At 33.3% G+C, this 967-nt stretch overlaps 1 protein-coding gene across 1 annotated transcript; it reads right to left on the reverse strand.

Annotated features, from left to right (window-relative positions):
• Positions 1-255: 255 nt before the first annotated feature.
• LOC129899828 (protein EARLY FLOWERING 4-like) lies at positions 256-630 on the reverse strand. Its single transcript, XM_055974839.1, has one exon. It carries the CDS (start codon positions 628-630, stop codon positions 256-258), a length of 375 nt encoding a protein of 124 aa, XP_055830814.1.
• Between the last annotated feature and the right edge of the window lie 337 nt (positions 631-967).

Consider the following 967-nt stretch of genomic DNA (forward strand, 5'->3'; position numbering starts at 1 on the left):
GTAAAAATATGATTAAAATGCATCAATTTTATGCTTTAGTTTAATTAAATTTCCAATGAAATATTTGATTTCATGTGAAATTTTGAGATAATGTTGTGAATTTACAAGTCACTGTTCGAGGACATTAATTGATGATATACTTTTGAGCATTAGTTATTTTAGATATTTCAAATCCAATCAGTGGATGAGACTAGAAGGACTCAAAAGAAGCAATTAAAAAAGTTTATAACATATAGAAGCGTTGCACATCGTCTCTCAAACGTCATTCTTCCGTTGATGGATCATAGTTGTGAAATCAGTGTTAAAATCAGAATAGATAGAGGCAACCTTTGATATGTTGCCGTTGAGTTCCTGAATCAGGTCCACGTTCTGCATCATGCTATCATGCGTTCTCGATTGATGATTCTCGTTGACTTGTTGAATCAAAGATCTGTTTCGATCCAACATAGACTGAACCTGCCTAAAATTATTGGAAAAATTATTCCACATATCCGAATTACCTTCCTGCATAGTAAAATCCGTGAAGGTTTCCACGGTAGAGTTATCACGAACACAGTGATTATTAGCCCTACGGGAGTTTGATTTGTCTATGATTTGACGGTGGCGATTGAAGTTAGAGGTGCCTTCCATTTTTAAATTGATATATGAAAAAAGGATAAAGGAATTTCGTAGTGTTGGTAGTGATACTTATAATTGTGCATTTATATTGTTGTGCTATTTATAGAGTCAAGGAAGAAAATGTGATGCGAGAACTATTGTTAGAGTCAAATAGAGAAGAGTCACAATATGTTATTGCTGTAGAATAAGACAAGAATACAAAATGCGTGAAGGATTTTAAGCCACGCTTCTGAGATAAGTTTTTTTTTAGTTTTTGGAGTTTGGAACTCATGGAGCTCATTAAATTTAAATAGCGCATTGCAAGTCTCATTTGGAAGTGACGATTCTAAATAGAATTTTCACCATATTT

This window comes from Solanum dulcamara, chromosome 8 (assembly GCF_947179165.1).
Source record: "Solanum dulcamara chromosome 8, daSolDulc1.2, whole genome shotgun sequence".
Lineage (NCBI taxonomy): Eukaryota > Viridiplantae > Streptophyta > Magnoliopsida > Solanales > Solanaceae > Solanum > Solanum dulcamara.